This window comes from Pseudoliparis swirei, chromosome 21 (assembly GCF_029220125.1).
Source record: "Pseudoliparis swirei isolate HS2019 ecotype Mariana Trench chromosome 21, NWPU_hadal_v1, whole genome shotgun sequence".
NCBI classification, from domain to species: domain Eukaryota; kingdom Metazoa; phylum Chordata; class Actinopteri; order Perciformes; family Liparidae; genus Pseudoliparis; species Pseudoliparis swirei.
Window position 1 is genome coordinate 11,676,561 of NC_079408.1, and position 23,025 is coordinate 11,699,585.

Below are 23,025 nucleotides of genomic sequence, written 5' to 3' on the forward strand. Positions count from 1 at the left end.
TCCACCAGGCCTGTGACTTGACTGAACAGGCCATGTCCACACAGATCTCCCCTCTGATCCCGAGGTATAAGAGAGTATCTAAGCGTTGCAGGAATGAATCAAAACAAATGAACACGATCAAACTCAGGAGGAACATGTCAACACACATGATTCTTCATCTGAGTCCGCAGGTCAAATTAAAGCCTGTGTGGCCTCTTTGCACGGTGACCTCTGACCGTCACGCCGAAGGAGAAACCCCAAATATACCAACATCGCAACGCAACAACGAAACTCTCCAATCCACGACGTACCTCCCAAGTCCATAAACACACCAGCAGTCAATCAGCCTCTTCTTGTGGAGGACGTGACTCACAATCGATCAGCTGTATTTTCTATTGTTATATGCTGTTGTGGTTTGGGATCCCAACACTATTAAAGTGGAATCACCGTAACCCAGTTGGACCAGCTCCTGTCATAGCTGCGGGGTTTTCCTACAACAACGTTTTGGTGGAGTTTTGTACACACTGGCGCTTGACTGGTCGCATTATCTTTGCTTCGCGTGTTTCCCCCCCGAGTTTGTTCGGGGTCTGTAACAAAGAAAGTGGCTTATTATCACCCAGCGGAGGAGTTGTCTGCACATGTACCATTTGGTAATTGCTGCCACTTAACAGGCAGACTGAATTGGACTTGACATTGAGCCATTATTAGGAAATGAAATGCTGTTGTTGCAATTATGGGAGTTTCGAAGGGCCCAAAAGAGAATTCAGTTACATCCACAACATCGCAGAAGTATACGGTGTGATGTTTGAGAGTATATTACGAGGTATTCCCTTGATGTTCAATAAACGTGGGTGTAATTTATGAATCACGGAAGTTTAGAAGAGAAATGTCACTGAAATTTAGTTTTCTGTAGATGCGGTGTCATTGTTAGTCATAACAGACTCATTTTTGGTACTTAGTTTGTCAAACATATTTAATTGAATGGCTGGCTGCTGTTAAAACGTCACAGTTCGCTAGACAGGAGTCAGTAGCATTGTTAGTGTAATCCTGACTTCACAGGAGCAATCTTCAACTTTTCCAATTCAGTGGCAGGGAATCGGTTCAAAAAGTATAAATCAGGATTATTTCTACATGCAGATGTCTAACAAGAGAACTAGTCCGACATTAGAACTTCGTTGGCTGGTAAGACAATTTACTGATTAGATATAATTTACATTTTCTACAGTGATCGAGTTTGTACTTGAGATCAAAAAAGCTCTTTTGTAAAACTTAAAAGCAAAAAGAATTGAAAGAAGCCAGCAATCTATGTCATACTGTTATAAAGCCTGTAGCTGTCATGAGACTGAATGCTTAATAGTGTAATATATTGTAATCCTCCTTAAAAACCGTGCTCATCAATTGGAAACTTTGTGTTTTAAGTGCTGTTGTGGGAATAAATGTTTTGTTTTACAACTGAATATGCAGAAAATATTTTATCTGCACATCCCTCAAGTTGGTTTATTGTGCGACTCCTTGGAGCGCTGCTGTTAAAAATATTCTTATATCTATTCTAAAATTATCTTTCAGAGGAAAGACTTAGGGAGTAAGTAAAGCAAAAGTGTGATACTTTACAACAAAGGCTGAAATACTTTAGTGCCTGATTACATGTGCCACCAGGATGCTCCCAGTATTGACCATTTTACAAAATACAAAGCATGATGTCCATTTACAGCAAAAGCTGATAGAAAGAATGAATTAATTGTTTTTTCTCTTTATTGATTAAAAAAAAAATCTACAGTATTTTGTCCTCTCTGTCTATCCGCTGATGAGAATATTAAATATTTAAAAAAGTGTGAAATAAAAGTAACCCCCTGCTGCAATACTGGCACCTAGTCGCACTATATTCCCATGGTAACCTAAGCGTTCATTAACAGTCGTAGTTACAAACTGATCTTGAGCTCCTCTGAGAACAGCTCCACTGAGCTGAAATGAGGCGTCACCTGCCTACTTGGCAGCAGCATGATGCTTATACAACACGGCAGCAGCTCAGGCCGACGCTTTGCTACTTTCTCAGCCTCACCAAGTCATTGGTGACCCAGCCAGCAACCCCACCTGACACGGGCAACACAAGGAACCGGTCCCCGAGCAGCAAAACAGGGTCAATCCCATATGGAATTGTCGTATGTTCACGAAATATCATGTGACCTGTGTGGCCCGGTTGGACACAGTGTTTGGTTTAGACTTCAGTCCCATTCCTCCGTACGTTCTTCAGGAGGGACCGTGGTGGCATTATCGACAAGTTTCAACATTCCTTAAAGAGGGGAATTTGTGAAGCAACGGAACAATCCTTTTCTGAGCTGACAGGTCCACGTATTGTACTTAAAGCTAAATATGTAAGTTTTCTCAGACAATCTCTCAAAATGTCTAAATGTTCCACCTGTCAGATTCTTACAGAGCATATAGTACCGATGTCTTTAGACGTGCACTCCATGTAGATCTCATGGATCTCTTCATGCCTGAGGTATGCCAGCAGCATTAGACAGTTTATCATGTATTCATCTTATTTCCGAGTATAGACCCAGTTTGTTCCTCTCGTGCAATGTGATTAAATCTCACCGCTACGCATTGAACCATTATGTGCATGTTAAAACAAAGACAGTGAAACTTGGTGTCCAGCAACACAAAGACGCATTGTAAAATAACCTCCAAAGTCAGTGAATATTTGGCTGATGTCGACTCTCAATCAAGTCCTGTTGTTCTGAAGATCTTCATAAAGACAATATCGAGAATGAAAAACTAAGGACCTAAAACCAGAAAGAAAAACATCTTTCTCTTAAGACACCAACATGGGGTTGTGTATTGAAAATGATATGTTTCAGTGGTTACGATTCAATATAATGTGATAAATACTGGATCGAGCTTTTAAAGATCGATCCTCAAGACAAATAAACAAGTAAACTCACGATGCTAAAGTGTATTGATATTTTCTTCACACCCCTGACCCATACAGTGGCTAACCTTTTACTCTACTTTTGAGTTTCCCAATCGGGCCTCTTCAAATTACCCAAACTTGAAACTACACCTCATCTTCTGGTTCTGATGGGGATGTCTGCATCTTGTCATTTCCCAAAGTGCTGGACAATTCTAGACACAATTACAAATGTGACACACCAGAGTGTGAGCGGACCAGAGAGAACTAAATAAATCTATAATTAAATAAAGACGTTTCACTCTATTAGGACAATCAAAGTCAGGTGTCAACGTTAACAGTGTGTTTGGAACAATAGATGTAGCTTTCTTCAGAATGGAACTCTCTTTAGGATGGAACTCTCTTCAGAATGGAACTCTCTTCAGAATGGAACTCTCTTTAGAATGGAACTCTCTTCAGAATGGAACTCTCTTCAGAATGGAACTCTCTTTAGAATGGAACTCTCTTTAGAATGGAACTCTCTTCAGAATGGAACTCTCTTTAGAATGGAACTCTCTTCAGAATGGAACTCTCTTTAGAATGGAACTCTCTTCAGAATGGAACTCTCTTCAGAATGGAACTCTCTTTAGAATGGAACTCTCTTCAGAATGGAACTCTTCAGAATGGAACTCTCTTTAGAATGGAACTCTCTTCAGAATGGAACTCTCTTTAGAATGGAACTCTCTTCAGAATGGAACTCTCTTCAGAATGGAACTCTTCAGAATGGAACTCTCTTTAGAATGGAACTCTCTTTAGAATGGAACTCTCTTCAGAATGGAACTCTCTTTAGAATGGAACTCTCTTTAGAATGGAACTCTCTTCAGAATGGAACTCTCTTTAGAATGGAACTCTCTTTAGAATGGAACTCTCTTCAGAATGGAACTCTCTTCAGAATGGAACTCTCTTTAGAATGGAACTCTCTTCAGAATGGAACTCTCTTCAGAATGGAACTCTCTTCAGAATGGAACTCTCTTCAGAATGGAACTCTCTTTAGAATGGAACGTTCCAGCTCTATAATGGAAGATCATGAATACTACTAGTAACTGGTTAGCTGGTTAGATTAGATTAGATATTCCTCTATTATTATAAGTTGTTTTAGTGTGCAGCTCTGCACCAGCAGATGGTGTAACAATAATTTAGAATGACCTTTGACCTTGACACCAGCAGTCATGGGGTTCTCTGCACACTGTATTTCTATAATAAGCCTTTTCCACACCAGACGTGACCACACAGCTGTAATTAACAGCATTAGTGATGGCTGCGTTGCACGGCTCTCACACTGGACTGTAGCACATGCTAAATCGGTGTATTTTGTGTTAATGTGTTGTATAAGAAAGGCTTTGCACTCGTGGTGCAAGTTTTTGAATGATGCAATGGACCATGTATATAATATTAATGAGGAGACAATAGCGTTGTTGTGTTACCTTTAAATGTTTCAACGCATAACACTGGTTGCAAAGACTACATTGTAAACAAATAATCCTTTGATGCCAAACTGAGACAAATGCTCTTGTTTTCATCTTTATTTAAAGCTCTGTTTTTGATCTGGTAAAAACTCTCAAAACAAGCCACAAAATCAAATTCTGACGTGAAAATCTCTGCAGAGAAAAGGACGGATGAATAAGTTCAGTGTTGAGTCTTGCTATCGATGATGTATGATAGCTGATACCTGTGAATGTAACGGAGTAAAATGCACAATATTACAAAAAAGATGTAGCAGCGGTTCACTCTTAGTGGGCTACTTACAAAATAAATGTTATCTAAACCCATCATAAAGATATATCTAACCTCATTTTAAAGCTCGTTATATAAGTTGAGTTGGCAGATTCCTCTTTGAGTTTAGAAACAACAGTTTGGGCCAGAAAAAAAAAGAAAGGCCCACATCCCGTGTCCGTCCTCTATGGATGGAGTTGCTTTGTTGTCATGGAGACAATACACAACCAATTGTTATCGTAGCGAGTGATCACATGATGCACCATCTCTACGACAACTGGCAACTGCGTCGGCTGAGGAAGGACCCAAGATGTACATTGCAATACAAACTATCACCATTAATGAAAATAACACATCCAAAAACATGCTTTCATTTCATGGAGAAACACAGTGACGGTGTCTCCACAGGTCATCACGTGATAGTGCAACCACGTAGAGTCTAGTCCAGCTCTGCTGTGGATGGAGGTCTCTCCTCAGCTGCTCGATGCCAAATCGTGTGTTTGTGTTTAGTAAATCCTCTGAGGAGCCCGGTGTTCTGTTCACTCGTCGTCGGGTCGCCTCGTTCAGGGACTAATCTCTGTGACTGTGTAATGGTATTCCTCGACCTTTATGCCGGGGTAAATTTGCTTTTCCCATGCTTCTTTTATGACCTCACATAAGAGCTGTTTTGTTGATAGGATTTGGGACTTCACTGGACCCTGAGGGTGGCAACGCTCGAGCACGCTTTACTCCAATTTACTCCTTTTCATTGGGCCGATCTTGTGTCCACTTGGCTTTGCTAAGGTGAATTTGTGTTGTTGTTGTTGGGTGTTTGCTTTTTTTTGGAGCTGCATAAGATACATTTGGCTGAGCTTGTTACTTTTATTTCTTTCTTCTCGTCTCGGTTCTTTCAAGCAGATCCTCCAGTTTGGTTGCAGCACAATACACGTTCCTCATCCTCTTGTCAGTTCTCCATTGCTGTTGCTAATACCTGGACTTGGTGCGTGCTACCTCTGTTTTTTAAAAAGACCCGTAAAATACTCAGTCTACTTGGCAATCTTGATTTATATCCTCATGTTTTCGTTCTCATCTTCCTTGTCTGCCATTATTTTGAGTTTTTAGTCCAGTTATGACGGAATAAACGTTACACGCAGGTTGTATTTGCTTCAAGGAGAGTTTTAAAAGTCTGTATTTAGATCAGACCTGTTGCGTGTCGAGAGCATCATTCTCCAGTCACAAAGCTGAGCTGTCGCAAGACAATCACTGGGACGGAAAGAAGACAAAAGTTATTTGATACAAAAAAATATTTGTTCTTCCTTTGCCTTTCGTGGAACAATTTGATGCTTTTACCAAAAGTAATTTTATTTACACAAAAGAATCAGAGTTGGGAAACTCAGACTTTGGTGGAACTACCATATACTGTCATAATGACCCCAAGTATATAATACTTCCCGATGAGATCTTGTATGTTAATGTTTTTTTCAGGGCTTTTAAAAATATGAATTCATTAATTATAACCAACTTTAGTACTGTATTATTTGCTGTAATATATTACATTCTGAATTAAAGCATCTAACCTGCCCGGCAACAGTTACACAGAAACAAATGTAAAAGAAAGTATCCTTATAAAATATCTGAGCGTATTGTTTAAGACACACCTGGACAGAAAATAGTTCTGCTATTTGTACAAAGTGTCCACTGTGGAAGAAAGACCAGACCTCATGGTTTGCGTCAGTTGGGCCAGAAGTTGACTCAGCCTGCCCCCTAGTGGCCTCCTGGTCTCATTACCAACTAGAAGTGTTTAATGTTGCTTTTGTTCGCTGAACAAATAAACTTTTCTTCCCATAATGTCAAAGAAAAGAGGGATTAAGTGCAGCTGTAATGACTCACATTGGGATTTAATACAATAAATTGATACAAAAGTGATTTATTTCTGCTGTAAAATCGTTATAACTGTGTTTTACATTCTTGTATTAAGTGAAATAATGTTGGGACCAAACAGAGCACTTAAAAAGCAGCACATTCATTGCACAATAGCTTGGTGTGTGTGTGTCTACTATAGAAATAGATAATCTCCTCTAATAGTGTTTGAGCAGCCATGTTGGTGCGGGGTTTCCCAGCAGGACGAAGTAGTTCCACCACCAGGGCTTCTCTGCCCTCTCCTCTGGGTCGAGGCTCAAATCCGTCATCCTCGTGTAGTGCTCGTAATGGTTGTACGGGTCAAAGCGCTGGTAGGTGCCCGTTGACAGCACGGTGTCGTCCACCTGTTGCGTGTCGAGAGCATCAATCTCCAACACGAAGTCCACCCGGCCCGCCGTGAGCATGTGACGAGGCAGATGGACCTTCTTCACCCTTCTGGAGAAGCCCGCGGCCGAGGCGGTCACGATGTGAACGCCGGGGGAGAGGAGGCGCCAGTACTCTCCGTATTCAGCTGGTTCAAATAGGACGGACGGGAGAAATATTTACAACTTTGCAAGTGCCCCAATTTGTACCATTCTGTTATCTCTAAAAGCCCCATAACCTTTTGGGAAGTGTGATCCTAAATGGCTAGAGGGCTCCTTAATGGAACACATTGAGTCAAAAAACGATGCACAAGAAAGCGATGTCATAGTTTTGGCTAATTCATCGTGTTAGCAGCTGATGTTGTGATTACCTGTGGTGATGTCATGCCGTATTCCTCGGACTGATATTCGTGCACCGTTGACGGCGTTCCCCTCCTCATCTGTAACGATCCCTTTGATACCTCCGTGGGCCTGAGGAGCAACACAGGACAGATAGGAGATGCCCACCCGCTCATATTCCATCACCTTGGACTTCTTACTCTCATCCTGTGCATGTTTTGTTCTCTTTCTATTTTTTTGTTTGGCATGTTAGTCTCATCATTGTTCTTACCGCTTCCATGAATGCGATTAAAGCCTCGTGGTTTGCTTCCCAGTCGGTAAACAATTCCTCTTCGGCGGGGAATTTATTACAACCCAGCTCCACGGTCACCTCAAAACAGTTGGTGTGAAGGTAGTTGAAGTCTTGCATGCCTGATAGGGGGACGAAAACAAAACGGCTTGACGTAGAAATCTATGAGAAAGCGTCCTGATGGTTCACCCTCCTCACTGCTTCCCTGATGCCCTATCAGGACTGGTCTTACAGCGACACCTAGTGGCTTCCTCTCACATCTCATTTATTGCTACACTCAATGTTCTTGTTCAATTGTTCAACCCACCGCCTGTAATGCTGGACCACTGCGCTCCGTTAACAGTTCCTTTCTGGCTGCTCGTACGAGACGGTCCACATCGGGCATTTTCATTGGACATTGTCTGATGGGCGTTTGCATATGTTCCTGCAAGGAGCTTGAATACCTGAGAAATAAAGAGCCTGAGGGTAATTTCTCTTCTTAAAGTGCATAATAGACGATATCTTTTTTTTAAAAATATATATATAGGTCCAAGATTAAGGACGCAGGAAAAATAAAGAAGTTTTATTTGGACGGATGTCAAAGAGTCATGTTTATCTGCATCAGCTCTTATTCAGCCATCCATTCTCATCCGCTTAACGTGGGGTCGGGTCGCAGACCCAGCAGGCCGACCAAGACTTCCCTCTCAACAATTTCCAGCTCACTCTGGGGGATCGTGGACGTGCCTGGTAAACCTCTTACGGGAGGCGTCTGAATTCGATGCCCGAACCACCTCAGCTGACTCCATTCGACTCGAAGGAGCTATTATTAATTTTAAGATTATTACAGTGAAGTGATGTCGTGTTTTCCTTTCCTCTCTTTTTGTGGACTCGATGCCGATGTGTTTGACGGAGCTCCGCTCACCGCGTCGTCCGGAGTCGGGGAGAACATGTTGCGCTCCAGCGGGTGTTTGGACAGGTCGTAGGGGTAGGACACCACCAGGTCGCCCGCATGGAAGTTAGCAGAGAGCACGAACGGGATGGAGCGGATCCATTTCATGACGGCGTAAGTCTCCGGTGCGACCTGGAATGCAGCGTTCAGACTTATTTGGATCAAGACATGAAACCGATCGGTTCATTGGATTTGAAGTGGTACAGGAACGTCACCCACGGACAATAAAACATCCGTCACTGACTTCACGACCTCTGTGGATAAGGGCTCACACTGTACCTTACCAAACCAGTAATAGTCTGGGATTGGGATGTGGTCGGTGCGATGGCGGCTCCGTCTCCGTCGGCTGTAGGCGACCGACGTCAAATCGGGGAAGTTTCGGTTCAGGTCGATGTTCTGAGCGTTGTTTCGACCGACGTTCCCAGAATTGTATCTGGGACCCTGAGGAAGTCACACGTCGGTGTTTCCCAATCAGCCAATGACGATTATTATTATTCATTTCAGTATTTATGATTTAAGTGACGTTGAATTTTAACAGTATGATGCATAAAGTAATCGAAGGGAATTTAAGATTTGAAAATGCCTGACTGATGGTGTATTTATGTACAACCCTTCAGTCGACATGGCATTTATACATCTGGATGAGAAACAGTTCCATAAACTGCTGGGTAAATTACTTTAATACTTGTGAATGATAAATATATGCCTTCTGGATAGTTTGGGGTTGTTACATGGATGTTGTTGCTCTATAATGAGCTCAGGTATATTCTGCAATGCGTTTATCCAGAAACAAACTGCGTGGCGATATTCATATGCGACGGTGGAGAACCAACCTCCTCCTCCTCCTCATCATCACCGTAGTTATTGTCCTGGAGTCCAGAAACCGCCAACTCGTACCCGTCGGGGTTCATGGAGGGCAGGAGATGGATGCCGGTGGTGTTGACGAGGGTCTGGATGCGCTGGTTCCCCAGCTGATACTCGGAGCACAGGTACTGAGCCAAGTAGACCAGCAGCTGGCGGCCCAGGACTTCATTTCCGTGGATGTTGCCGACGTATTTCATCTGCGGCTCGACTACAGAGGACCGCATTTACAGTCACTGGTCTCACTTCCTCGATGATGAGAAAGAATGCAGTTCATCTCCACACACACACAATACAAGCTTTACTCACGCGTCTCACGTTGGCCGGGGTTGTCTGAGAACTCGATGACGAGCAGCTCCCTGCCCTCCGTGCTGCGGCCGATGCTGTAGGTTCTGGCGATGTCGGAGCACTGTTCCTCGGTTCTCCTCAGGATGCTGTTCATCTGAGCGTCGGTGTGGTAGGTGAACTGCATCGCCGTGGCGGGCTCCTCGGGGGGGAGAGACTCCATGCTGTCGACAGCCTCTCCATCCTGCTCCGCTGGAAAGGAGAAAAAAAACACCAACGACCTTTTAGGTATTACAGTGACTCGACATGTTTTAGATCCATCAAACAAAGCCGCCGTCTACATTCTTGCGAGGCTGCCAGGCTATAAATAGATTGTTTCAAGAGTCTGGTATGTACTGCAGAGGCCAAAGAGCGTAATTGGGAGATATACAGTACGGCTGGCACATGGATCCGGTAAAATGGCTGATGTCGGCCCTTATTTATGTATTCACACCAACAATAGCTCCACGGCCACATGGACCACATTAGGCCTTCGTGCTCGGAGACTACCACGGATTTAATTGCACCGTGTAAAACTGTTATTTTAAGTATGTCATTCTGGGTTCAATCTTCTTCCTTTTTAAACTAATGCATGCAAGTTTAACGGACCCGTTGACCTTTAATACAAGTTCATTTGTAGGCAGCAGCCATACCCTTCTCCATTTCCATCTCTTTTTTTGGATTTGATTTGAGTGAGCACGCGGCGTAGACATTGTAGAGGATCGCTGTGGGAGGAGGTCACATGATACCAAAACAGAAACAAGGACGTCAGATTGAAATGAATGGGAATATGGGAGTAATTATCCGACCTGCTGCCAGACATCTGAACTAAATTCAACATTGCTGGAAAACTTTTGCCGTTCAATAAGAGGTGAGACACTTCATTTATTTGGAAGTAAGACTCGCGCAGCCACGTACACGTTGTACTGGACACAAATGCCCAAACCAGTTCCTTCTGTCCTGCTTCAGTTCCTGCTGTCCACGCTCTCACGTGGCTCACACATGAGTACTGTCAGACAGCATTTGCATTTATGTGGCGATTTACAGAGCCGTTTGCACGGCTAGACTGCTAATAAAAACAATGACGATAGCGAAGGTTTATGTGGGGAAATAAGGCGTTCAAGTTGGACTGTATTTTGATCCACATGAGCACGGGTGTCAACCAGATGGAGCTCTATTGAAACTCAATAGGACTTCACCTTCTTGAGTTCCTCTTGCAAAAAGGGTCATAAAAAAAGAAATATTTATTTTTAATAAGAATATACAGTACCGTTCAAACGCTTGGGGTCACTTAGAAATGTTTTTTTCAATGAAGATAAATTAAATTAATCATAAATACTCTCTCTACATTGTTAATGTGGTAAATGAGTATTCTCTGGTTTTTAATGAAGTCTCTACAGAGGCCCATCTCCAGTGTTCTAGTGGTATATTGTGTTAACGCCTTAGAAGACTAGCGGAGGGGGAGAAAACCCTTGAAGACCCTTTTTATGTGAGCGCAGCTGAAAACAGTTATGCTGGTGAGAGAAGCTATAAAACTGTACCGGTACTTCCTTTGAACAAAATAAATATTTCAAAGTCTCTTGTCAATGTCTTGACTATATGTTCTATTCATTTTGCAATTCATTAGATAAATAAAAGTGAGTTTTCATGGAAAACATAACATTTTCAGGGTGACCCCAAACTTTTGAACAATAGTGTATTAAGTCATAAAAGAAACCGAAAAAGCTCACTAAGGTCACACTACCGACGCGCTGCGATTCCTTCTCACCTCTGAGGCCCTCCAGCGGGTCGTAACATCCCTCTTGATCCCCGACAAAGAAGCGGTCGCAGTCCAGGAAGTAGGGCCACGCCATCTCTATGCCCTCGAAAGCGTGACTACACCTTTTACGCACCGCCTCGCAGGTGGTGCGGCAGGGCTTCAGCACCTTCTCCTGCTCGCAGCGCGGGGCCAGCACGGAGCAGCCCAGCATGCGGATCTCCGGGTTGCACTGTCCCCCGAGCAGAGAGTGCACCACGCTCATGAGGAGGTACTCGGCGCCGGCCTCGGCGTCTTTGCGGGTCTTGTGGCCGAGGATGTTGGGGAACATGGTCTGAGTGTAGGCCATGTCGTCGCAGTAGGACAGAGACACATCCGTGCATTTTGCTGAGGTGGAAAGACAAAAAAAACTACTTAAAAGTAAATGATGAGCAATCTCACTTCCTCAGTCTTATTAGAGCTAGGGTCCGGATATATGGATCTCACACTTAATAATGAGTCTCGCCGCGCTGTCTTCAATCATACACCTCACAAATGTTTCTATTATCTCTGGAAATTAGTATATGAATATTTCAAACCGTCATTGATCATCTAAAAATACATGGCTTTCGGACCAGATTCCATTAAGACTACGCCCAGTGAGACTTATGATCTCATCCGCTTTTCTTTTTTCGTTTTTAAACCATGACTCACAGCGATGCAACTGGACACATAACAAGCCCAAGGGTACTTACGTTTTTTTTCCACTTTTGTCTTGCACTGTCCTGCAAAGACACATCGGCATGTCGTAATGAGTTTGACACTGTGGCAGACACTAGATGGCAGAGTAGTCTAATACTCTGCTTGATCTCTCTCTGGTGCCTCAGCAGCTTTAGAACATGCATGTCGGTCTAAACGTATCATTAAGTCACCAAAGTTCAACATATTTGATAAGATTGTACATATTAAATCATAAAAAGTTGAAAAGCATCATCTGGAATATTAGTACCACGAAAAGTTGAAGCCAAAGTCTAATCACTGTCGTTGTGTGCCTTTAAAAGTTACTTTTAAAAGTGTTTTGTTGTTGTTGTTTTGACAAGTTTTACAGCATCAAAGTCCGCTTCTGAATTTAGAGAACTCCAACGTGCACAGGCCAGGACATGTGTCAAATGCCTGCAGCAGGTCCCGGATGCAAGTGACGCGTCAGTAATAAAAGTATATCGTGTCGCGTAAAGCTGCAGGAACTTTACCTCGAAAGCTCGGGTCACAACGTCGAGGATCACACGACACGAGAACCAGCAGCTGCAGCAGGATCAGCAGCATGGTGCTCCTCTTCCGGGATTTATTTGATTCCGTTTCGATGTGGCACCTCACAAACACACACACGCACACGCGCGCGCGCGCGCGCAGCAGCAGCCAGAGGGTGTGCGCGTCGATTCCCCCGAACTGCGTTGCACGTATTGAGGACAACTATCAAGTTACAGAGGAAGCGCCTCCGAGGTGAAATAACCACATTTGCATGACAATTGAGGACGTAACGTCATATTTTGACACATATGGCGCACATATATATATATATTTTGTTTAATTGTTTTTCTCTTTAGTTGGAGTTTTGTTCTCTGTAATAACAATATTGAAAGAATAAATGTCCCCTTTGATGATCTATGTGCATTTAATATTCTCACCTGGTTTAATTGGAGCTGTCCTTCCCTAGAGAGACTGTATAATCCACAGTTGCCTTCTTCAGTCACATGACCAATAATGGACACCAGGGTCACTACCCATGCACATAATGATTTAATTAATATTAGCACTTTTGTTGTGCCCACACCATGTCTTTATTCAGAAATTGATATGTGTAATTAGTGTTAAATAAGAAAATATCAACTCTGTTCTGACTTTAAGAAATGATGATACATTTTGCAGCTGAGATAGTTTTTAACCGCCTTTTGATAATTTGATGTTGTGTGTAAATTATATACAACTTTCCCTTTCTCTCTCTTTTTTGTGCTTTGATTGATTGTTTCTGTCCTATAGGCAAACATGCGTATCAATCAGCCATGACAGCAGACGTCTGTGGGATATTGCTGTGAATCCTAATCACAGGAAGACCTCGTGCACAATCTGGGCCACGCTTTGGAATGACGTGTTGTTCTGTGCTCTCAGATACATCCGAGTGCACAGTTTTAGGCTAACACTAATGACCACTGTGACACCTTTCTGATTGGACTATTTTTTATGATTAAATCTGGATTATTTTGGGTCAAACGATATCTCTAAACTCCAGCCAGAAAATCAAAGTCAAAGCAAAAGGGAGGCAGCGTTGTTGAGCTGGTGGGAGATGCAGCCATCAACAACCCTAAATATCTCCTTTCAGGAACAAAGATTATATCGAGATAGTCATCAGACCGAACTACATCTCTGATTGTCAAGAGAATTCATACATCGTCTCCAACACTCAGCCGAGGTGATTGCCACCTGACCTGATTCCTACCAATTGAACTCCATCATCAAGTGAACAACTCTACATCCTAAATTGATGTTCTGGAAGCACACAAGGAGCATTTTGTCATGCTACCTAACTACAGCGTCTTCTCTCCTTCAAGGTGATCTGATCTGAATTAGCATAATAGGACACATTGATTATTCATCCTGCAGGCGGGCGGGCGGCCCGGGCTCAGGACCAATGGCAGGACCCCTGGGTTCAAGACTGGATTGAGGAGCGTGATAGCAAGCTGAGTCCTCTGGCTCTAAAGAGTGGAGTGAGTTGAGGGTGGTAGACATACTGTATCCAAGAAAGAAATAGGAATTATGACCGATATACATATTGTACTGTGCAGATTATCGCACACACACATATTTACAGTTTCAAATGGGTTTAACACTCAGTTGTTGTCCTTTAAAACTGAGCTATTTCCTCCTTTAGCAGTTTCCGGTGATCAGGGTTCATCATATAACGTGTTAATATTGCCAAAAACCGGCTTCAGTGCCACTGTGAGCTGCTTTTAGCATGAACCCTTTGGCATCAGAGGTGCTGGTGATTCCTTCACGTCGTGCTGCAAATAATTACTGTTGGTCTGTTTCCATGCATAAAATTATGTCCGAGGCAGAATAAATGAGAATCACTAATTGGCAAAAAAGGATCTTTGACCCGTCTCTTTAATTACACTTGGCAATAATGCGACTGCAACAGAAACATTTACACCGTATCATCTTTGATGTAATTAGAGCTACGAGGCAGATGCAAACAAAACAATGTGACGACGGTCAACAAGGTATGCTTCCTTCCAGATATAACTGAATCCATCAATTTAAAAGAGTGAATAAAAGATCATAATTTTCATCTCGAGTGGAAAAAAAACCTAATATTGTTTATTTAGTGTCCAAGATCTTTAACTGCTTAAATTTAATTTACAAACTTACAAATTTGAATCAAAGCGCTTTATCTCGATTCAATGACTTTACTGTGGAAACATTCATATTTTGAATAGCTTTAGAATTGACAGCTTTTAGTGCACTTACAGCTAATGACACTGCCCAAGAAGAGCAGGAGGCTTACAGGGGGAGACATAAGCATGTGCATGAAATACAACGAAAAGAAACAGAATAATAAAGCAGCTATTCTGGTTAAAGTATATTGAGAAACTTAAATATTCAAATCTGGCACGTACACAAAAAGGTGTGTTTAAAGCACTTTGAAAGCATCCTACACAACATAGCTTCCCTTTTAGCTATAGACACACAGTTGTTTCTTTACAATGCAAAATATCTAATAACATATTGTAAATATCCATAGAAACATTTTCTCCAGTCAACTGGCAAAACTAAGCAGTCGTACAAATACTTTTCAGTCAAACGTGGGCTATCTCTACGACATTCAGCTTCAAACGCACGCTTAAAAGGAGAAGTCAGTGATATTCTATGTTTGTCTTACTTTGAAGAAATCAATCAATAATCAATAGATCCTACTAATAAATGTGTAGCCAAAGGGGAACTTGGAGTTTGGTGAAACGGCCTCTCTCCAGTACTCCTCTTCCTCACGAGGAGCAGTCCTTATTGGTAAAGACCCATCACACTGTTGCCCTGCAGGGTTACATTTTCCTTCTTCATCATAACCCAAACATACATACCCCTCATGCTACTTTACATAGTCACCATGTGCGCCATGTGCATTAATCCGCATATGAAAATAGTCCCTTTGAGTTATGTTTGATAAAACCTACCGCTGCAGAAAAAAAGTATGAAACCTGGTTTAATAAATGGAAATAAACATCCACGACCCGTTTTATAAGATGAAGATTCAGAAGCAAACCAAAGGGTATAAGTGCAGTTCTTTCATTAACCCGTTTGTTCCATACACAGAACATAGAATATCACCAGCCTCTCCATTTGATACCACGTGTCAATGTTACTTGCCTTTGGCTCCTGTAACTATAGCAGCTCTGAGAGAATTAGACAAAGTGCATCAATATTCAGTGATGTGACCCTGCCGAGTAGTCTAACATGGTCCATACAGAACATGGCGATGATATGCAGCAGTCGAGTCTCCTGCACGCCCGCAGCAAGAGTACGTAATCCAGGAGCCACATGGCCGCTCCTTCTTTTCACATCTCCGGCCCCGGCACCTGTCGGCCGTCAGCTCCTCCCCGCGTCGCGTGGGAGAAGGTCACCACGTGTGGATTTGCGGAACTCATTACAAAGTGGTCGCTTGTGTGTACAAGAAGGCCACTTTATGCATGCGGCTCAAAGGGGAAGAAGACGCCCGTCTCCAGCTGTGTGGATCCAATCTGAACCCCATGACTGACCGGATGAAATTGATTTGTCTGATCTGTGTGCGCACCTGTGTCGTTTTGTGTGTGTGGGGGGGGGAAGGGGGGGGGGGTCGCCGATGAATCACAGATCAGTCTGAGGTCGACGTCTCCACACCGTCCCCATCGCTCCATATCTGCGCTTTTCCTTCACCGCTTCAATCCTCCCCCTCGTTACTGTCTTCTCATTCTTCCCCCCGCCCACTACCCCCCCCCCTCCTCCTCTCCCCCTCCCACAACCTGTCCCCCTATATCTCTCTGCTCTCTTTTCTCCCCCTGTCTAACAATATTCCGTCCTCTCTCCGTCTCCCTCCTCATCCTTTTCTTTCTTCCTTCCCGCCCCGCCTTCTTCCGAGAGACAACCTTTTTTATTTGTGGGCCTCTGGTGCGTATCTGTCGGTTCCGCCGCGTCTCTCCATTAGCTGATCCTCTGGAGACAGTAGTCGTTCTCCGTGTCCAAAGAGCTGTTGTGGCCGGACGAGGGGTACAGGTCGCGGCGCAGCAGCCTGTTGACGGCGGTGACCAGGACTTTCTTGTACTGCTGACGTAGGAGGGAGTAGGCAAAGGGGTCGGAGGCAGCCTTGCTGTACGTCAGACACTTACTGATGATTCCCCAGTGGCGGTTGATGTCCACGAAGGGAATGAGCTCGGCCAACCTGAATGGGCCGCAGCAGAAACATAAGTATATAGGCAAAGTACATATTTAAGTAAGAGCTCTTCTTTTTTAAATATTCAAAGTGAATTGAGACATTTTTAACACAGGGACTGGATGGTCAGGGAAGGCAGGTTATAGCCGGAAGTTCTTTAAGAGCAGGAGATGGTCTTCACATTTTAATCCATCAATTTCAGCTTTCTTTTTAGTTTTTATAAATTGTGTGGACGTTTCAAAAGGTCTCCTTATAAAGCAAAGAGATACAGTGAAATACAACACACACTGTAACAAGTAGGCATCAGAAAACAGCTTAAACCGCCAATATCAAAGGAGAAACACTCATTTGCACAAGAAGGTGCAGGCAAGCTTTATCCTTCCAAAGACCATCATTATAAGGTAAAACATATAATAATATGTAGGTTTTTTTCATTTATTTTCCTTGTTTGATTTATGTTTTAGGTATTTCAAGTGAAACAATAATGCGGACAGCTTTGGCTTTTTAGAAATGTAACCTTAAGCCTCAGCGCCCTGTCCAGTACTTTATGATCTGCTAATTGATGTTACGGGATAAAAATGTGTGAAAGCAAAAGGTTACCGGGAGCGAAGAATGTCATGCTTTGCCCGTAACTCATGTTCATGAATGCTATAAAAGCAGAAGCATGATTATGAATCAGCATCATTAGATGTGGCTCGGGATGCTTCCAGTGGCTCTGGGGTCAGAGGTCACTCCGTCTCTCCTTCCCTGTTAATGTATTCTCCCTGTTCCCACCCGGATGTCAAATTGATGGATCATCAGCAGCACATCTGGCTGACAAACCCTGAATCATTTCCTTATTTCTCTGGGAGCCACTAAGTTCTTGTCTGCTCGGTATTTATTGTCCTGCATTGTGTGTTTTTCAGTATATAATCCGGATGATGCGACTAATGAGCCCTCTGTGGTCCGGGGAGACTCTGTGGCTTCAGGTGTTGAATTGTGTCTAATCTAATCTGATCTAATGCAGCGACGGATCTGTATCTTCTGTCGACATCAACAACTCTAATGAGTGTGGATGAAGGGATGCTGTTTATGAATCACACCTATTGTTAAACTATAAGGCCATTTATTTAATTTGTTGAAGTTGTCGTACAGGAGTGTTGCAGAGAATTAGATGAGTTATGGGTAACTGCACTGTAAGACTTTGCTGTAAATTTGCAGTGGAATTCTATAACTAACTGTATATATATCTGATACTGTCAAAGCAATGCATTTTGGGAGTTATAACGCTTGCGTCCATGATCCTAATGGTCAAGTGTCTCTTTTCACAGTAATTTACTGTGTACCAATGAGAATCTTGGATATCAATCCGACTTACCTTGTAATTACATAAGGAGCAAAGCAGATGATGAAGGAACCGATGAAGATGCTGATCTTCTTTATGGCTCTCTGCTTTCTCCTCTTTTGCTCCGCCAAACATCTTTGTTTGACGCTGAAGACAGCAAAAGACTTTTAGACTGTGACATATATATATATATATATATATATATATATATATATATATATATATATATATATATATATATAAACATGCGTTTATGAATTCATGAGCAAAGCATTTTTTGGGGGGTGAACTATACCTCGGGTGAATGTCGACCAGCAGGAAAAGAGTCTGTATGGTGATAACGTCAATCCTCTTGCAGTGAAACCGAGCGACTTTCAACACCTTCAAGTAGGTGAAGCACAAGATGAGCAGCGACAGGATGAAACTGGTGGCGTGGAACACCACCGTGAACACCGCGAACTTGATCCGGTCGCCGCCTTCTTGCGCGCGCGGCTGCAAGGTGCAGGACGCGTACGCGTGGTTGTAGTTGACCCAGGAGAAGAGCAGCGCGGTCAGGGAGAAGGTGAACGAGTGCAGCCACGAGTAGCACACCATGATCAGCGCGTCCTTGTAGCGCATCTTGGTGGAGTAACTGAGCGGGAACACCACCGCTATCCACCGGTCGATGCTGAGAGCCGCCATGCTCAGCATGGTGTTGGCGGTCAGGAAAGTCTCCAGAAAGCTCACCGTGTGGCACACGCAGTCCCCGAACGGCTGCTGGTCCCTGATAATCCCCACCAGCGTGGCCGGCATGTTGAGAACAGTGATGAGGATGTTGCAGAAGGACAAGTTCATGGTGAACACGCCGGGCACCTGTCGGCGTATCTCGGTGCTGTGGATGAAACATAGCAGCACCAACAAGTTGGACAACAGCGAGACGACCGCGACCGCGATGATGAACAAAGCCAAAAGGGTTTCAGCAAAGTCCATGTCTCACTCCGGGAAGTCCGCTCTCGGGTTACGCGCGCCGGTTGTTGGTAGCAGTGCGCATTTCAGATCAACCGCATGGTCACCCGTCGCTCATCTCTCCACAACTCTCTTTTCCCCCCTTTCCAATTAAATCCGCGTGCGTCCCCTCCAACTTCCACGAGCGCTGTCCAGCGTGCTGAAGCGAGCAGCCGCCACCATCTCTCTCTCTCTCTCTCTCTCCCTCTCTCTCTCTTTCTCTCCTCCTCGAACGCGTCGATTATTTCTTCCCATTAACGTCCGACAGGTGCATGGAGAGCTTGGCGAAGTGATGCAGGGCGCGAGGCAGATCTGGTAGGGGGACTGAGGAGGACCGGCATGCCTCACGGAAATGACTGATGGTGTTTTACTTATCACGTGGAGAGTCGGCAATCACACCCAGAGACGTGGGAACGACTCGCCCTCGTCACAAGACAGACACACTCACACCGTCTGTCCGACATATTGGAGCGCTGCTGTGCGCGGGTTTGATGTCCCCTCCGCCCGGTGTCTGATTTCTTTGCACAAATACAAGTCAATCACACCGCGTAAAGAAAGTTTTTCAGATGCGAGTTTCTTGAGTCGTCCGCATTGTCATCACGTGGGTCTGGAAGCAAAAGGGCGCGCAGAAAATCTAGCAGCGGGAAATTTGGAGACGCATCTGCCTCCAGCAACCAAATGGCACCGCAGGTGCACGCGAGCGCGGGAGAGGCAGATGTATACCTTTTCCTAAAATTAATTATTTAATGGCGCCGTGGCTATTGGTTCGCTGTGCACGATACCCAAAGAATTATGTCTGTCGTGCAGAAATATACAAGAGATCACAGTTGGGTTTTTGTCGTTATGACTCAAGTTGAATAACAATGCAGAATTATAGTTAGGAGGAAACCTAGATTATATCATTACATGACATGACATGTCATTTAGCAGACACTTTTATCCAGAGCGACTTACAATAAGTGCATTCAACCATTAGTACAAACTATTATTGGGCACTGAACAGTGCCACTGCTGACCAAAACCCCCTTAATCAAGCAACTGATCAACCAATAGCACAGAAGAAATACAAATTTTAAAAAATAACAAACGAAATGATGACATCTTCAATCTCCTTTCCCATCCATGGCATATTTTGCATGTCATGGCATATTTTGTTTGTTCGTTAGGTGTTCATGAGAAGTCATGAAGTCCTTCACATCCACTATTCCATCTTCTGAAATGTTATGTATCGACACTTGAAGCATATTTTATTTTTAAATCCTGTGGAGATATCCAACAATAGACATGTGTGTCATTTATTGGCATCACATATTTAAATAATTAGTTTGAATAGATATTAAATAAGTTTGCAAACACTATTTGTATTCTTGATTCATCAGACATTCTTTTGTGCTCGGATCCTGTCGTTTGTTTTCGATGAAAAGGAAGTGAGGTGCGCGTCCCAGAATCAGCACCTTATGTTTCTCTTGTTTTTATAAAAACAGCAGGAAACAGAAAGAATCAAAAAAGTCTCTGTCTGTGTGAGTTCAACACTGAGCATTAAAATAAAAATTGGATGAACATGCATCAGCGGCCGGTAACAGAAGTGCATTTCCGAAATATTAGTGCGCCCACCTTCCTGAGTCACGGAGAAGCCTGCAGGACAGTGACTCACGGGGGTCAGACGCCGCCTGCAGGGGTTTCACATCTTTTCCCGTTTTCATTTGCTTCCTACACCCACTTGTTATGAGGCCTGCATCCTTGTGCCTGAATCCCCCCCTCTCCCCCCTCCAATTAAGTGCATTGTTTTACAGTATCAGAGAATTCACTTTACTCAAAGCCTGTCGTGTGTGTGTCAGAAAGTCCGAGACAAAGCAGCGGTGATGTCAGTTCCCTACAAACGAGTGATCAAATGCCAGGGCCAAAGCTACAGCTGGGCTCCCAGGGGGAATGTGCAAAGCTATAGGCATGATTGGGTGTCACCTCCAATATAACTCACAGCGCCGGTGTAGCCTATTACTAAACCAAAGTATCAGAGTGAAGCGCCGAGCGCGGCTTCAGAACTGCAAATGAGATTGCTTTTAGAGGATGCTTTTATGTGTGTTGAGCAATCAGCCGCTGCCGCTTTAGGTTTCCTCTAAAAGACCTCAAGGACCTGTTGCAATTTAACAAATGATTTCAAACACCAAACACAACTGTGGCTCCCGCAGTCACACAGACTCGAGCTCCACGCGGCGTGTCTTCTACATCCAACACGAAACGAAATCTAGGGAAGGACGCTGACCTCCAGTTCTGAAGTTTGGCCAAAATGAACCAAATTGCAAGTTATCACGAGTCCGGAAAAAAGAAGGAAGTCAATTTTCTGGAAATAAGACGAGCTGGACATGTAAAGTTAAGATTCAATTATGAGCCACCGCCCTAATATGTGACCATAAAATGCCCCACTTCACATTAGGGCTGCAATTCATGATTATTCCTGCGACAGCAACGCTCGTGTTGTGTTCACCTGCTGAGTCTTTGTGCGTGTCATCGCGGCACAACGTGGCCCCGGAGACACTCCCATATCCTGCTTTGAGAACTTTGCCAGGTGCTTGTATTCTTATCAACAACCGTTCCAGATGCAATCACGGTGTTTCTTTCAGGTGTGTGGTGGAGATCAAAATGGAGGCAGGTTTCGATGATGGGTGAGCAGGGCCGCTGGGAGGGATTGGGGGAAGGGGCCCTGCCCACTTTACACGACGACACTAGCTGACATGCTCACAGTAGGGTGCTGAAGTTTAGCAAATATAGAGTTTATAATGTCTTAAACAAACCAAGGGAAACATCTCAGATGGGAGGATTTGCTGCTTTTGTTTGCTTTTAGACTGGAAGACGTCTCGTTGTTCTCGCTGGAGTTGTGATCGACCTTTTTTGCAGACTCGACAAGTTGTTGGTGAATAGTGAAAATGATCAACAAAATAATAACTAATGAGAATAGTCTTTGCTCGCCGAGAAGAGAAAACAGTGCACGGACAGAGCAACCCAATACGTGTTGTGTTTGGCAGCGAGAGCGAGAGCAGCGCACACTGAGAGCAAAATTGACGTCGGCGGTCACCTGGCGACCTCTGCCTTATAACAAAGATTACTCTGAAAGCTTCAGACTCTCCATCAGAACCAATCATCTGACCTTCAGGCTACAACAACAGCCCGGCGTCCCCTTCAGGCAGCGAGAGAAGTGCCTCAGGTGCTCAGGACAAAAGTGTGGCCTCTGCACGGTCCTGCAATCCCCCCGTGTGCACTCTGTGGTACCTGGGATGGCACTCGGAGCTTTTACCTGCACTGCACCTCAGAAGGGTGGATGGGGGGGGGGGGGGGTAAGTGCAAAGGTAAGTTGGACAATGGTACGTCTCAGAGTCAGCGGACAGGTTGACACGATGCAGGTCAAGCGATGCTCAGGTCCTCACAGCGCGTATCATGAGCTACTCAGACACTCTTACTTTGCTTCTTATGAATTGTGGAGCCCATTTGTTAATAATTGTGTAGTTTCTGTCTCCGTCATTTTCCAAAACACGCTGTAAATTTGAGATTGGTTGACCGTCTTAAAGTGAATAAAATAATCAATTAGTCAACATATATTCACCTTTACTTAGCTTGACCTACTCCTGTATGTGTAAGTTTATTGATGGGTGGATGTAACACTGAGCAATAAGATCATAGTATTAAAGTTTAAAAAAATAAAATATGATCCACGAAGCAATTGTGGACATTGTAAAATAAAGACAAAAAAAATTTAAAATGTTATCTGCAATAACAGAGTAGCAGCATTCACAAAAGAACAAACGTATTGATAGATGTGGTCAATTCATGGGATTGGTGTACAATATATATAAATATAGCACCAGTGTACGTTTAGAACAGTTTGTACTAG

The 23,025-nt window shown here is 43.7% G+C and overlaps 2 protein-coding genes across 2 annotated transcripts; both read right to left on the reverse strand.

The window, feature by feature from the left end:
• Nucleotides 1-6,497: 6,497 nt before the first annotated feature.
• LOC130211735 (carboxypeptidase Z-like) lies at nt 6,498-12,869 on the reverse strand. The gene is made up of 11 exons (XM_056442705.1): nt 12,627-12,869; nt 12,132-12,161; nt 11,410-11,784; nt 9,627-9,854; nt 9,290-9,528; nt 8,736-8,897; nt 8,430-8,588; nt 7,836-7,971; nt 7,511-7,650; nt 7,272-7,371; nt 6,498-7,049 (listed from the first exon to the last, which is right to left on the reverse strand). Exons 1-11 carry the CDS (start codon nt 12,697-12,699, stop codon nt 6,697-6,699), a joined length of 1,995 nt encoding a protein of 664 aa, XP_056298680.1. The 5' UTR covers nt 12,700-12,869; the 3' UTR covers nt 6,498-6,696.
• Nucleotides 12,870-16,602: 3,733 nt separating this feature from the next.
• On the reverse strand, nt 16,603-19,124 carry LOC130211979 (G-protein coupled receptor 26-like). The gene is made up of 3 exons (XM_056443026.1): nt 18,451-19,124; nt 18,189-18,302; nt 16,603-16,840 (listed from the first exon to the last, which is right to left on the reverse strand). The coding sequence occupies exons 1-3, from the start codon at nt 19,122-19,124 to the stop codon at nt 16,603-16,605; spliced, it is 1,026 nt and encodes a 341-aa protein (XP_056299001.1).
• Nucleotides 19,125-23,025: the final 3,901 nt, after the last annotated feature.